The sequence below is a fragment of the Trichechus manatus genome, unplaced genomic scaffold (genome assembly GCF_000243295.1).
Source record: "Trichechus manatus latirostris isolate Lorelei unplaced genomic scaffold, TriManLat1.0 scaffold00030, whole genome shotgun sequence".
In the NCBI taxonomy this organism is placed as follows: Eukaryota; Metazoa; Chordata; class Mammalia; order Sirenia; family Trichechidae; genus Trichechus; species Trichechus manatus.
The window spans coordinates 12,077,019-12,090,973 of NW_004443966.1; the positions used below are offsets into that span (position 1 = coordinate 12,077,019).

At 45.3% G+C, this 13,955-nt stretch overlaps 2 protein-coding genes across 2 annotated transcripts in view; one reads left to right on the plus strand and one right to left on the minus strand.

Annotated features, from left to right (window-relative positions):
- ZWILCH (zwilch kinetochore protein) overlaps positions 1 to 345 on the plus strand; it is a 34,401-nt gene extending 34,056 nt beyond the window's left edge. The window contains exon 19 of the mRNA XM_023729744.1: positions 218 to 345. The gene's annotated coding sequence lies outside the window, so the exon portion shown is untranslated. The remainder of the gene's footprint in view (positions 1 to 217) is intronic.
- Positions 1 to 13,725, minus strand: LCTL (lactase like). Its single transcript, XM_004374684.1, has 13 exons — positions 13,582 to 13,725; positions 13,036 to 13,199; positions 12,290 to 12,377; positions 11,871 to 11,980; positions 10,202 to 10,330; positions 10,017 to 10,112; positions 8,100 to 8,154; positions 7,843 to 8,004; positions 4,446 to 4,720; positions 3,814 to 3,940; positions 3,270 to 3,469; positions 2,303 to 2,366; positions 1 to 482 (listed from the first exon to the last, which is right to left on the minus strand). Exons 1-13 carry the CDS (start codon positions 13,697 to 13,699, stop codon positions 367 to 369), a joined length of 1,704 nt encoding a protein of 567 aa, XP_004374741.1. The 5' UTR covers positions 13,700 to 13,725; the 3' UTR covers positions 1 to 366.
- Positions 13,726 to 13,955: the final 230 nt, after the last annotated feature.

Here is a 13,955-nt window from a genome sequence, read left to right on the forward strand (position 1 = left end):
TATCGTGTATGGACAGTGCCGACGTGGCCGTCACTTGTACAGTAAAGTCATATTTCTGGACAGATGTTAAAAATGAAAACAAAACAGTTTTACACTATGATCCAATTTTTGTAAAATAGGTACATAATATGCAGCAAAATATTAACATTGACTTTGGGAGGGATGAGGTTACAAGTGATTTTTATTTTTTTGAGCTTATTGTTTTCTAATTCTTAAGTCCCAGCACAAGCCACAAAAAAACAAAAGAGGGGATGGTATTTATCAGAGAACCTGAAAACAGAAATGTATGTCAACCTTCAAAGCAGAAAAAAGGAAGATCCTGAAGATTCTCTATGAAGATGAAGCTACAAAATTGGTAATCCCGTCTCAACTCCACCTCCGAAGGAGGAGCACCAGCAGAACTGCAGCAGTTAGTATGCAGAGGGCACAGACCGTGGGTACCACAGTCTCCGTGACCATCTGCATGTGGCTTAACAACGGCTCTGGAATGTAAAGAGAACATTATAGCAAATAGAACTTCATCCTGAAATCTTTAACCATATTGGAAAAACTTGGAAAATGGCATCATCAGATTTTCTGAATTATTTCTTATTTGTTATAAAAGAGAACCTGGTGAATTAAATGTTATAAAAAAAATTATGTGAGGGCATTGTAAAATATTTAAGAAAATATAGGATGAAGAATGCCTAAGTTTGGTTCTTCCACAGGGACTGTAATGAGAGCTAAATGTATATCAATGCTCAGAGAGCCTTGCTGAGCTTATCATGAGTTAGTGTTAATAGCCATATCCCGTTGTTCCTGTAATTCTCTTTTTTCTTAATAATAATATATTTTTGGTGAAAGTTTACACAGCAAATTAGGTTCCCATTTGAGAATTTCCATACAGATTATTCAGTGACATTAGTTACATTTTTCACATTGTGTCAGCATACTCTTTAAGTGCGTTCTGGTTATTCAGTTTCCACTACTCTAGTTTCCCTGCCCCCTTATCTTCCTACGATATTCATTGGGAGGAACTGTGAAAGAAAAATCCCTGGGAAAAATTTCCAGCCTTTCAAAGATGTTATTGTGTATCTTCAGAGGTATAGGAATTTCTCTGTTGAATTTTTTATGGCAATTCTTGTGTACTTAAATAATAATCTTTAGGAGTTCAGCATATTTTGTGTGCATTAATATAGTGGACATTTGTAATACCTGCTTTTAGGTTTTGTGCCAAGCACTCTGATTATCCAGATAAATAAGCCACAGGAGTTTATAGGCTCAACAGTAAAGTCTACAGTACATCTCTATATTGTTTAGTTTAATGGTGTATGTATCCTTAACATTGCCTACTCATTTAGATTGGGTACAGGCATTCTGTTGGCCTGTAAAAATAGCTGAATTGGTAGGATTTGATCTAGCACTTTCCACCTCTGATACCATGTTAAAGACAAGTTTGTTAAAACAGGAACTGTGTCCTTAAAGATAAAATTCAAAGCAGCAATGATATGTGTGAGCATTTCTTGATGCATAGTTTTTTTTAACTGTACTTTAGATGAAGGTTTACAGAGCAAATTAGTTTGTCATTAAACAATACACATTGTTCTGTGACACTGGTTAACGACCCCATGACATGTCAACACTCTCCCCTTCTGGACCTTGGGTTCCCCATTCCCAGCTTTCTTGTCCCCTGCTGCCTTCTGGTCCTTGCCCCTGGGCTGGAGTGCCTGTTCAGTCTCCTTTTGTTTTATGGGCCCATCTGATCTCTGGCTGGAGGGTGGACCTGATGCATGGTTGCCTCTTGGTTATTCTAGATCCCTGGTCCTTTTGGACCCACTGCATAAGAAATGGCGCCTTCTGTGAGGGCAGGGGCTTGTTTGCTCATTGTATATCCACAGGGCTTAGAACAGTCCCTAGCAAATAGTGAGTGCTAGTAATTGTTGAATAAGTATCTGTGGTGGTCTTTGACTTGTCTGCATTCCATTTAGTATAATAGTTGATCTCTCCTTTCTGTCCGCAAAGCCCCCTACAACAAAAGTAGTAGACTATACATTTTTTTCAGAAAGTAAAAAAATTACTTTTCAGAAAGAGTATAACTAGAGTGGATAAAGTATTTCTCTTTCATGGTAGATTTTTTTTTATATCATCTAAGATGCTTATAATTAGAAATTTGATGTTGCTTCAAAGTCAAGAAAAAAATACATTAGCAATCATAAGTGGTTTTGGAAGGTTGACTTCAGGTATATTCACATTTTAAGACTTTGGTAATGTCATATATAATTACGTGGTTTAATTACTCAAGGAAGGAATTAAAATAGCTCACCTGTAGCAAGCATGTAGTTGTTGATAGAGCAAATTTCCAAGGCTTCGAGGTGCCAACTTTCCACCTAACAAAAACCCGCTCAATAAGTAATGTTGTCTTAGACTCATTTTTTTTTTTTTTTGCTGTTTGGAATCAATTTTGGAATAATATGAGGTAAAAATAAATATTCCTAGCTATCTGCCTGTAGTTTAAATTAGCTAATATTTATTGAACACTTCATGTGCAGAATTGAGAGGGCATCGATGAAAGAGTCTTTATTCTCGAGCTTGCAATCCAGTGCTTTTCTAATAATATAAAACTAGCCAGTGCCTGACAGCGATCAGCCACTGCTTCCATTTATAGTCTCACTGGGATCAACCTAGACGAATTCTGGTAAATGAGTAAGATTTACTGTAAAACATTATTTTTAATAAGAAACTCTCCTCTGAATTTTAATTTATATTTTCCTGCCATTCGGTCCAGCAACACAGAAAATAGAGAGCTGCTGGAAAAATGTGGTGGACCATTGAAAATATTTGGTAGGTTTTAAAGGGTTACTACGTTCGATTATTTTTAATCTCCTTTTGGAGCCAGTGCATTTGCATGGCTTTACCATTTGACGGGAAAAGGTGAAAATCATATGGGCATTATACCTTTGATTTCTTTAAGTGTTTTTATATATGTTGAAGAGTAAGTAGTTATTTGTTTGTATTAACTCAAAGCCCCTTCACTTTGTCCCCTCGTGACTTAAAGCACTCAGGACGCTTCATCACCCCTGCGAGTGCTTTCACGCTCTGGGTGTTAGCAGTTGGGTTTGAAGGCATGCTTGCTCCATCCCAAGCAAATGAGCACAGAGGTGGGGAGAATCATGGGAAGAGAAAAGGACCGTGCTTCCTGCATGCCCCTGTCCTCTCTCACGCTCTTTGTGCACCCCAGCTGCCTAGCTCCTCTGCAATCCAGAACGAGTAACATCAGTAACTAGCCCTACCTCTCTTGGACTGGGAAACCCGTTGGCAATGATAATCTTCTTGTAATATTGAACAGAAGCCTTTGGATAGCGAGGTTTATGTCTCCTCTTAAAGTCGACATAGTAGAATCCATATCTCTCTGAGTATCCTTTCTCCCATTCAAACTTATCCAGCAGGGACCAGGAGGTGTAGCCTTTTATGTTAGCGCCATCTTTGATAGCTGCAAAGACATTTATGTGCAATTCAGATGGTTCATTTGTGAGATTTAGAAACAAGTTTTAATCGAACATATGAGTTATCAAGTTTTGTCTAAGTTAAGGAGCCCTGGTGGCTCAGTGGTTAAGTGCTCAACTGCTAACTGAAAGGTCGGCAGTTCAAACCCACCAGCTGCTCCGCAGTAGAAAGATATGGCAGTCTGCTTCTATAAAGATTACAGCCTTGAAAACCCTATGGTTTCCAACTCTGTCCTATAGGGTCACTCACTATGAGTCGGAATTGACTCAATGGGAACGGGTCTAAGTTAAATTAAAAAATATGTGAAGACAGTCTTGATCTGTAACTCACCTTTTAGCATTTCATTTATGTATCCTTTAAGGTACTGTATTCTCCACTGATCACATAACTGAGTACAGTCTGATTTTTGAGAAGCTCCATTTTCCGTCACATACATGGGAGGATTGACATATTGAGTCTGAAAGTGAGTCATAGTAAAGAATATCTTAAAAACTTTTGGCTTGTAGGTGATTTTCTGGGTCAGAGGTACATATAGGAATGCATATCCAAGCCTGCCCCATTCTAATCAAGTGCATTTAGCATTCGGTAATTGCTAGTAAGCATGTTTATTTAGAGATGAATGATGTAGGAGGCTAGTTCATATGAAAGAATATAGTTCTCAGTAAGTCAGCATCATTGGAGAGAAAATGTACTTCAGATCTTGTTTCCCACATACTCCATTTCAGGTAAGAAGAGCAGCAAAATAATTAAATGTGGAATAAGAATTTCTGCTAAAGTTATATACATAGAGATGGTTACTCATAGTAGATGTTAGCCTACAAGATCTGTGTTCAGTAGCCTCTGAAGGTTTATTCTGTTTTATCAACTATTAACTTCAAAACGTAGGCACCTGAGCTTAAGCTATAAAAACATGAATTAAGAAGGTAAGAAATGTCCTTTAGTCAGCTTAATGTGACAATCACCTGGGCAAAGTTGAGGAGCCTCCTAAATCCCCAGGGAACAGAATATAGCCATTTAGACCCCAGATCTGGCCAGTGTGGGTCAACCAGTTCTACTACATCACGATCGTTCTGGTAGCTGGGCCCCTGGCGGGAGGAGTAGTTCCTTTCTGTGATGTACCGCGTAGTAAAATGACCTAATCCCAAGAAATCCGATGTGCCTCTGATGTAGCTCTTTTCCTGGACTGTGAACACTGGTAACCTAGAGGTCTCCAGGCCTTGCTCTGCACTCTTTCGTCCTGTCAGGGGAGAGAAACAGAATTTAACTCAGTTTATTTTCTCACAATTGTTTTGTTTTTGATATGTCCCATAATGCTACTGGTATGTTGACATAGAAGCTGTTATCCAGATCCTGGGCATTAATAGTCATCTTCATGCCAAGTATAACCTCAGCCTTTCAAACAGGAATTTTGACATTTGAATACTGTCCAAAAAATAAAAAATTCATATTGCTTAAAAGTATTTTCAGATTACTCAGTGGCTGCAATGATGGGCTCAAGCATAGCAACAATTGTGAGGAAGGCAGAGGGGCTGGGCAGTGTTTCATTCTGTTGTATGTAGGGTCGCAACAACCCAGTAAGTGGACAGCTGGGTAGCCATCTGGACAAAACTGGTGTTGTATTCCTATATTATTCCTTATAGCAAAAGTTGCTCATTTTGATTGCCTCTGAGAAGGGAGCCGGCAGGCTGGGTGGAGAGGGAGCAGTGGGCACATTGGTACATTTTTGTTGTAGTGTAAGCTAGTACAACCCGTGCTGGACAATTTCGTCCTATCTTTCCAAATCATAAAAGTCGATTCTTTGAGCAGTTCAAAGTCTGTTTATTTTGCACTTTACTAACGCATGTTAAAGGATACATTTACTAGAATAGACTCTTCATTGTAGATTGAGTAGCAAATGACTGGAAACAGCCTAAATGCCTATCAGTAGGTGCTGGTTAAATATGTGATGGAATAGCCATCAATACAACACTGTGCAGCCATCGGAACGAATGAGGCAGCACCTTATACACCAACATGGAAAGACTGCCAAGAGAGATGCTTAAGTGAAAAAAGGTGCAAAGCATTGTGTACAGTACAAGCATTGTGTATGGTAAACACACACCAATGTTTTTGCTCACACATGTACAGTCCACAAATACATTTCCCTCTTGCGGGGTGGGGATGGGAGCAGAAGAAGCAGGTGGAAGGAGGGAGGCTTGACTTTTCACTTTGTGCTTTTTGTACATTCAAGATTTTGAAACATGCCCTGGCTAAAAAGTATTGCGTGTCTATGCAAAAAAAAGCTTAAAAAAAGGGAAAAGAACATTTTCGTGAATTGATCTAAAATATAACCATAAAAAAAAAAAACTCTAAAGAGGCTATTGGTTTAGATTAAATTAGTGAAAAGCTTGTATTATTAAAATATTTTTTAAATATTAGCATGATATTACTTTCAGGTTACATTTGGTAACTTGAAAAACCACAGGTATTGTCACGGTGCCGCTAACCACGTGTGTGTTGAGCGCTTGGAATACGGCTGGTATGACAGGAACTGAATTTTTAATTTTGTTTAATTTTAATTCAGTTTAAATAGACACGTGTGGCTAGTGGATACCATATTAGAGAGCACGGTCATAGAACATTTCCATCCCTGCAGAAAGCTCTGCAGGCCAGCGCATGTCTAGAATTACTTTCATTCATATGTTTATCATGAATAAAACGGTGTTTCTAAAATGCCTGGAAGTAATTTGTGAACAAGATTTCAGGCAGAACGCTTTCACTACTAAAGACGTACTAACTGCTTAGGGGACTCTTTCCACATTGTACAAAGGAAAATTTCAGCCTAGTTCCTGCCAGAATCATCACTAAGCTGGAGTTGATGGGGTCTGCGATTATTGGCCTTAAGCACAAGGACATATTTGCTCCATGACAAATAATCACTTAGGCCTTTTAGAGCAGTCCTATTGTGTCACCACAGTGGTCTCTGAGGGTTCTGAAAGCACATGGCCCCGTGTGTGTGTGTGTGGCAGGGACGTGGGCTCTGTCACATGTCATGAGTGCCTTTTCCTTGTGCATCTTGAAGAAGCTTCTCAAAACCTTGAGTGTATGTGTGTAGACATGCCACAGAATTGGTTATTGCCAAGAGAGTTCAGAGATTATTTTGTCAAATCCGTTCATTTTCAAATGATAAGATTGAGTTCTAAAGAGGCGAAGCACCTTGCCCAAGTCACTTACTGGTTAGTGGCAGAGTTGGAATTAGAACTTGGTGAATTTAGAAAGGGAAGTTTTTGAAATGTTGACATTCTTAGTCACACGTCTAAAATAGCCTTGTGTGAGATCGTGACCCTTTTCAGTGTTGTCCATGTCTCTTCTTGGGGGGGATGGGTGTGGTGCCTCTAAATCACAGTGATACGTTTATGGCCACACTGGTGGCTTACCCAGTAGTCCTTACCCTGCTGTCCCATCTTGTCTTCTTGCCAACAGGACCATGATATTTGCTCACCCTCTTACAAGGGGCCATATCCTTTATGGGAGACCTAGTCCTTCCCCAGCTACCTCCTTATGGTGGTCATTTCTGGGGCATGTGACACCATTGAGGTACTGAGGGAAGTCAGCTGGGGTTGGGGGCTATTTCCTGGGAAGATTTTCCTAATTCTTATAAGATATGGCGAGCTATTTCCTTTTTTATGCCTCTAGGTATTGATGTGATGCCTGGAACTGTTGCAGTCATCTTGTGGTCATGGGGAGTGGTTGATAACACTACCCAAAGGTGCCAGAGCAGAAAGATGGAATGAGCCTGGGTCCTCAAAGACGTCACTGAGGGCTAGATTAACTAGCCCTGTATCACCTTTTCCCGGACTCAGGTGAAATAATAAATTCCCTATTTTTCAAGCCATTTTAGTTGGAGTTGCCTGTTACGTGGCAGTCAAAGGCATGCCAACTGATAGAGCCCTGTGAGCTCTACCTGTCTATTCTATTCTCTGACACTGGAAACGAGAGCTTGGGAAGTATTTCTCAAGTGACAGAAAGATCTGACAGTAGCCTCCCCACCTGCCAACCACTGTTACTTTGACTTCCTTCTTCTACCTCACTGCAGTTAAAATGGAATGGAGTGTGGAGGAGACAGGTCAGCAGAATACAAAAGAGGGAAGCCCAAAGCATTGCTAGTTTTTTTTTCCCCCTGGGTTCTGAAATTCTCAATGTGCAGGTCTAGGGATTTGTTCCTCTCCTCACCACATGCCCAATTCAAATAACCAGCTCTCAATTCTCTGGGGGTGGGTTAGCCTTTGAGTGCTTCACCTAAGCCCCCATGCATTCTTCCATCGCCCTTCACCTGAGCTCAGTAACTGTTGTTATGGTTAAAAACATGGCTTGGCTTACCTATACTGTCCTTCATGACTTGAGGGTAGTCACCAGCATAAATGGGGTTGGCAAACCAGCCGAGGCAGAATTGTAGGTATCTCTCCGCAGCCTCTATGTCCTTGGGGTTTCTGATGTCCAAAGGTTCCCCCCAATCACAGTTTAATGAAATCCCCACCAGGCCTTATAAGAAAAGGAAGAGAAAGAGGGTGGGTGGGAATGCCAGTGCTCCTCTTGGCACACGTCTGTTCCCGCACGTTTATGGTGGTAAAGCTCACCTTGCTGCCTGCTGCGCCATGTGGTGTTATAAGAATGCCAGACTTGGGCGTGGGCCTAGAAGAGGAGCAGGAACTCACTGTAGGTGCCTGACTCGTCCCTCACTCTCTTCCTTTTCAATCTGGGATAACTCTTCTCTCCTTCCAAACTCTGGAGATCCAGTGTGAGACTACCATTTTCCTGAGTCCAATCTTGATTATCCCCATCCATGATCTCCCTCTCTGACCTCTGGAGACACTTATTTTCTTTGTACTGTAGTGGAAACTTGGCCTAAACCTGGCACGAACCACCTTGTATTGTTATTTGTGATTTCTCTAAAGTCCTTGTTTTGTTCCTCTTTGCCCTCCGTAGCAACTAGGCGGTACTTTTCCCATAGGTGCTCTGTAAATTAGAAAAACGCCAAACATCTTGAACAGTCCTGAGAAATGGAAACTAAAATCTACCTTCTCTCCAGATTCTCTACCAGCTACCCACTGACCTGCCTAAGAGGCGATTTCAAAGGCTAGTTCAGCACGTAAGAGAGATGGATGGTGATCTAGAGCAGTGGTTCTCAAAGTGCGGTCCCTGGAACCAGGAGTTTTAGCATCCCCTGGGAACTTGATAGAAATTCTTGGGCCCTGGCACAGACCTACTGAATCAGAAACTGGGAGGTGGGCCCAGCAACTTGTGTTAACAAGACCTCCAGGATATTCTCATGCAAACTGGAGTTTGAGAAGCACTGATTTAGAAGAACTGAGTATCTTCAGATTACAAAATTGTAGGTTTTGGTTTGTTAATCACAGAACACTCTCATTTATCAGTCTTTTCTCATTATGCTTTGTTTTTCCAGGTAGAAAAATGTAATGAATTATTGATCTTATCATGGGATTGCCTAATAAAGGGGAATATCTCAAAACAGTATCAAAATCACATCTCTTCAGTTTATTGTCTTTTGTAGATTAGAAGGGCTAAAAAGTGACTTCACTGTTCATTATTAATGATGACTTCAGAGCTCAGCTGTTTAAATATTCATAGTTTAAGAAAGCATAAGCCAAATGAAGAGGGAATGAGAAATTTCTCTCCCCCACCTCTATCTGAGAGCCTACAGTGTCCTCCAGTGGCCCCTCACCTTCCGGCTTGAACAGATTGTCCACCCTCAGCTAAGAGTCCATCAGGGCATGTCCCATCATGCCTTCCTTCACTGCTCCCCTCAGTTGTCATCCTTATCCCCATGCTGTCCTATGTGTCATTTAACATGGCCCAATTCCCTCTCCACCTTCATGCCTTTCCTGTAGCCTTGGAACTCCTGGTCTGTCTCCTTTGCTTTCTTGCCCTCACACCTGGCAGCCTACAGACCAGCTCCATCCTACCTCTTTCAAGCAGAGGCCATTTTTCTCTCACACCCCACATACCTTAGGGCTTGGAAGTAGGGTAGTGTCTGCCTTGCTCTTTATTGCTGCTTCCAAACTGCGTCTCCTTCAAAACCTCAGGCCCTTCGAAGTCCATGCATCAGACTATCATTCCTTACCCCTGCTGCTGCCATTCACCAGCCTCCAGTCACTGCCGCTCAGTCATTGATGATTTTCGCCCCCAGCTCACTCTTTTCCCCCCACCCTCCCTCCTGTCACCATTCCTCACAAGGCCGTTGGACCTACAGGTGACAAATTTTCACTTGTGTATGCTCCACCCGCTTGGCAAGATTGTCAGCTCTGAGAGGGCAGTCACTGTATCCTGTTGGCCACAGTGTCCAGCAGAGGGCTGGGTAACAGAACACTCTGCAAATCTTCACGGGAGGGGAGGTAAACAGGACAAAGGGTCTATGGAATATACCGGTTTCAAGATGGAGCAGCAAAGACTGAAACTCGGGGGTGGACCGCTGGGGCAGGCTTAGCTGACACTGGAGATCAGCTTTCTGAGGAGGAGCCACCAGCCCATCTCACCTTAATGATGTGATGTGCTGCCTTGTACAGGCCCATGCCGTGGAGCTTCAGGCCTGGCGCGTGATGGCCGGTCTCATAGCCTTTTTCCACCATTGCCTGCAGGGACCACAGGACCTGTGAGAAGTGGCAGGAAGTACTCTAGTCAGGGAAGTGGGTTTTACCGCCTGGAGAGAGGCCTGACTTACCCGAGGATCACTGAAAGTGATCCAGTGCTTCACCCGATCCCCGAAGGCCTCAAAGCACAGATTGGCATAATCACTGAAGTAGTTGATCAGACTCATGTTCTGCCATCCGCCATATTTGACCTGGAGCAGCTGCAAACAGAGAAGTGGAGAGAGAAGCAGGTACCCTGAGGCTCCATCTGTAGACAAGACTTTTGGAGCCAGTTGGTCAAGTTTGTGGAAGAAGCGTGGGTGGTTATGGCTACGGAGGATGTCTAGAGGGGCTTATTCTCGAAGAAAGGGAGCGAGGAAGCAGGGTCTTGGGCGTTAAGTCCTGAAGACAGTGGCAGTGATGAATCAAAGCAATTTAAACACGGAGATAAACTGTGTAACATACTTCATAAAAACAGGAGGGTGACGAGGTTTCAGACTATCATTCTTAGAACAAACTTGATGGGTTGAATGTTTAAGAAAATTTGCCAGAGAAAAGCGATAGTGGGAAAAGAATCTTGAGTATAAGTTCTGAAGAACTGAGATAATGATGTTGGGCATGAGAGGTCTGGTTAGGGTGTTGAGGCCATGTAGATGTCAGAAGCTTCCCAGAAGCCTCTATTATGGGGGCCATGGGGGCTGCTTTCTTCCTCCACAGCCATCTCTGCTCAGGAGGGTGTGATTTTCCCAAGGGTTGTCATTCCATAGAGATTACCTACTGAACTCTCCTTGGTGGGTTTGAGGGGATGTGAAAGGGACAGGTTAGTGAAAGCAATTAACCAAGAAGAAGCTGGAAAGTGGTTCCTGATTCACCTCCCTAAAGCTGGCTCTGCCTCCCCAGCCGCAGCTTAGAGGCCTCCAGCAGCTCCCTTTTCCACAGAATAACTCGTCAGCTTAGCTCAGGATTTGAGGCTTTCTAGGTCCGGCCCCAAGCTACTCTTCCAGCCTTCCTCTCTCCTGCCTGCTCCCCGAACTCTAACCACATCACCTGCCCAGCCCCTCCCTGCCTCCTTGCCAAGCTCCCTCTAACAGAACACCCTTTCCTCCCCCCCACACCCAAACCCTACTCCCCAGTACCTCCCTGAAGCAGCTCTCCATCCTCCGACCCCCCAAGGCCCCTTTTCCGCATCATCTGTCCTGTGTCACCGAGAGTTATCTACCCCGCTCTGCTCCCTGCCGGGCTGTGACCTCCACAGGGCCTTGTGGGACACAAGAAATTACTTGAATATGGACGTTTAGCAGTAAAGCTCTCAAGCGTGTTGAGGCATCATGGAAACCGCTAGGCATCTCATAGAGAGTGCATATGATGCTCGCTCAAGAATGGAGAAGAAGGGGTAAGCAAATTTGTTGATTATGCCACATCATCCAATCTTAGTCAAAAGATGTTTCTTCGTAGATTTTTTGCTTGTTGTTTTTATGCCAAATGTGTTGGAAAACATAAAAATCCACACTTCCACCACCTGAAATTATAAACATCGCTTAAACCAGCATGGCACTCCCCACATGGCGAGTCAGAAATGTTTCCTCTTCACTTATTCATATTGGATGATCTTGAGCCAGAGTCCAGACCCTTTGTCCTCCCCTCGCTGCCTCCATGGCAACAAGCTTGGTTTGGTTTGGTTTTGCTGTCCCAGGCCCCCAGCCTAGGCTTCCTCATGCTGAGCCAAGCTCACCTTGGCCTCTGACCTGCCCCAGGCCTCACCTGGGGGAGATCCCAGTAGTGCAAGGTCACCATGGGGGTGATGTTGCTCTTCAGAAGGGTGTCAATGATGTCACTGTAGAATTTGACTCCCTTCCCATTCACCTGGTCAGCTGTAGGTGAAGTAAAAGGGGATTTGACAAGAAAAGACCTTGACCTTGGCCTCCTGAAGTGCAGCATTCCTGGGCCCCATGGCCTTCTGCACACCTGAAGGCACCCTCGGCTACTAGTGTCCGCGGTCTCAGAGGGGTGGTACAGCTACTCCTGGAAGCCCCGGTTACCTGCGGAACCTGGGAGAGCTGCTGCTGGTTCAAACCCACCATTGGCTGGTCTCCCTCCCCAGGACTCTGTGGCATCCCCGCAAAACCAGCTGTGGCCCAAAAGGGCCACACTTGGGCTTGGGAGGGGCCACTCTAGCTCACCTCGAACACCCGTGGGCAGGAGTCGGGGCCAAGACAGGGAGAATTGGTAGTGGCTCACGTGCAGCTCCCTCAGCAAAGCGATGTCCTCCTGCACAGACAGGTGGGGGCAGGGCAGGGTCACCTCAGGCCCTGGGTGGGGCAGGTGAGGGGACACTCAAGACCCCAGAGCCCAGGCTCACTCTTGTCTGTAGCCTCGAGTGGGTGAGGAAGAGCCATTTCTTCCTCTATGCAATAGGTCCAGTACCACCTCTCCCCACTTCACGCTGGGGATATGCCGAGAGTCAAATAAAATTCAGGGTACGAGGACACTTTGAGAAGTCCACCAGGTGGGGGTTCCTAATAAACTTGGGTGATGAATCCCCCAAGAAGTCCATCCAGACAGGAAACCGGGGCTGGCTAGAGGGGCTGAGATGGAGGCAGGCAATTCACGATTAGGGACCAGGAGTTCAGGCCGCTGTGGCCTGTAGACCCTGGGGCTGTGCCATCATTTAGGGTAAGGTCCTGGCTCAGGTGGGGCCCTGCTTTTCTTTTCTCCTATATCCTGGCACCTTCCCCAGCCACCATTCACTACTGCCCCCCTCCGACCCCAGTGAAGTCTCCCGTGGTCTTGCCCCAGGCCTCAGTTTCCTGACTGTGTTGAGGTGCAGAGTGTTGGGCAGAGCAGCAGGTTGGCACTGTCACCCCAGCTCCCGCGATACCTCTCAGCCAGGCCCGTGTGCAGACACACACACACCCCCATCACTCACCTGGACCTTGTAGTAACCGTCGCAGGCCACATCCGCTGTCTCGTCCCCAAGCACCTTCCCCTTCCTGCTGTGCGTGAAGGCGTCCCAGATGCTGGGTCCTTTTCCGTCCTGGTCCCAGGCGCCCTCTGTCTGATAGGCAGAACTGCCTACACCCCAGGAAAAGCCTGCAGGTAGAGACCCCAAGCTGGGCCAGAGCTGGGACTCTGGGCTGTGCCTCCAGGGCTGCAGGGCAGGCCACTTCCCCAGTCCCTGCCATGTCGTCCTCGGGCCTCGTCTCCCAGGAGTCGGAGATGTAGGGACAGGATGGGGAACATTCTTTTACGTGATTTTATCTCTGACTAGGGCTTACTGTCTGTATAGCTTTCAGTAACTTTTTTAGAAAAATTGTTAGGAACTTCTTCTATCTTAGAGCAACTACATGGAGCTATGCTTCCATTTTTTTCCCATCCTACCAGTCAGGAGGCTAAAGCACCAAACTCCTTGGCAAGCCAGCCAAGGTGGGCAAGCAGACAGACAGATAGACAGACCAACAGAGGCTGGACGTACCGGGTGGGAACGTTCCGTAGTAGAAGGAGGCCTCTTCTGGGAAGCCCTTCCTAGTGGCCCCCAGCCTGGGCACCAGCAGTAGCATCCACCAAAGGGTGACAACCCGAACTGGCTTCATGACGTCCCGCCCCTCCCCCCAGACCTGAAAAAAGCACACCTGACAGCCGCAGCTTCAGACTCCTGGGCTCTGGGGCAACGGCCAGCAGAGTAGGAGGGCGGGCGGGGGTTATCTGCTGGGAGCAGCCGGTCATGGCTCTGCTGGGACCCAGAGGCTGAGGCTGGGCCCAGCTGTGACTCCCAGGGTGAAGCCTTGAGTGGGGACAAAGGCTTGGCTTGGGGACCTCCAGGTCTGATGGTCAGGGCCCACACCAACC